Raw genomic sequence first — 1,278 nt, 5'->3', positions numbered from 1 at the left:
GGGCGGGGGGCCAGGAGGGCTGTGGGTGGTGCAGGTGGTGGTGGAGACCGTGGGCGGTGGGCGAGGAAGGGGGCAGCCAGGCGGGCTGGTGGCTGGGGGGCGAGGAAGCCCAGAAGGGGCTAAAGCTGCCCGGGGGGGAGCAGGCCATGGAGGTGATGGGGCTGTTGCTGCTCTGCAGGTTCTCGGAGGTCCTCAGCTTGGAGAACATGGCCAGAGCGTCCGGGAAGTTGGGTGGCGTGGCTGGTGTGTTGCTGGGGGTGCACATCTGTGGGGGGAGAGGAAGAGGAGAGAGGATGGGGGTCAGATCCATCATGGAACACTCTTGGAGTCCCACCCTGCCTGGATGAGCTGGGCCCATCACTGAGGAACCCCAACTGCACCCCATGTCTGGGACCCCCAGTTCTGGGGGATGCTCAGAGCCCAGCTCTGGTTGGCACTGGGGTGCAGGTCCCCAGGGGGTGTGGGTGGCTCCCCCAGAGGTGTGAGGGCTGCATGGGGAGGGTCTCCAACCCAGCCAGGGCTGTGTTTGACCCAGCCAGCCTGGTTCCCCAGGGGAGGATGGTCTTGGGGGGGTGGGGGTGTCACTTCCCTTCCCCACCACCACCCCAGAATGCAAAACTCAGCAAGGCTTCGTGCACAGGGAAGGGGGATGCACTGGGAAGGGACAGAGGGGGCTTCCTCCCTGGGGGTTAAATCTACCCCAAATCCCTGGTGATACTTGTTGCAAGAAAATAAGAAATAAAAAAAAAACCCTTCACGTGACTGTTTTGAAAAAAAAACAAAAAACAAACAATAAGGCAGTGACACAACACACACACACACACGTGTGCCAACCACCAGCCCTGGACTGAGATTGGACACGACACTGAAGGGGAGGACACAGCTCCGAGCTTCTGGGGTAGCATTTGCTGGATTAATTAAAAAAAAATTAATTTAAAAACGAAAAAAAAAAAAAAAAAAAAAAACAAACCAAACTGCCATGTAATTATTGCCTTTCTTTTTTTTGGTGAAGGAGCTGCTCGGGCCGTCAGAGGGTTGATCCCAACAACCCACACACCAAACAGCTCCAGCCAGTCGTGGCCCCGACCCACGGGGGGTTTCACCAGGCTCTGGGGCGGGGGGGGGAAGGTGGGGGGTTGTGAAGGCGACAGAGCGCCCCACGCTGCGCTGGCAGCTTTGTTCTCTGCCACTCGAAACAGAAATAGAAACCGCGACCGTAAAAAACCCCCTCGCCCTGAGCCGTGCGGGGCATTTGAAAGCAGGATGCTGGGGGGGGGG

General features: G+C 58.2%; 1 protein-coding gene across 1 annotated transcript in view; it reads right to left on the bottom strand.

The window, feature by feature from the left end:
- UBALD2 (UBA-like domain containing 2) overlaps positions 1-315 on the bottom strand; it is a 6,129-nt gene extending 5,814 nt beyond the window's left edge. Inside the window, exon 1 of the mRNA XM_014950070.1 lies at positions 5-315. Coding sequence (XP_014805556.1) covers positions 5-313 — 309 coding nt within the window. The 5' untranslated portion in view covers positions 314-315. The remainder of the gene's footprint in view (positions 1-4) is intronic.
- Positions 316-1,278: the final 963 nt, after the last annotated feature.

This window comes from Calidris pugnax, unplaced genomic scaffold (assembly GCF_001431845.1).
Source record: "Calidris pugnax isolate Ruff unplaced genomic scaffold, ASM143184v1 scaffold9, whole genome shotgun sequence".
NCBI lineage: Eukaryota > Metazoa > Chordata > Aves > Charadriiformes > Scolopacidae > Calidris > Calidris pugnax.
This window is presented reverse-complemented; position numbering and strand designations above follow the sequence as displayed.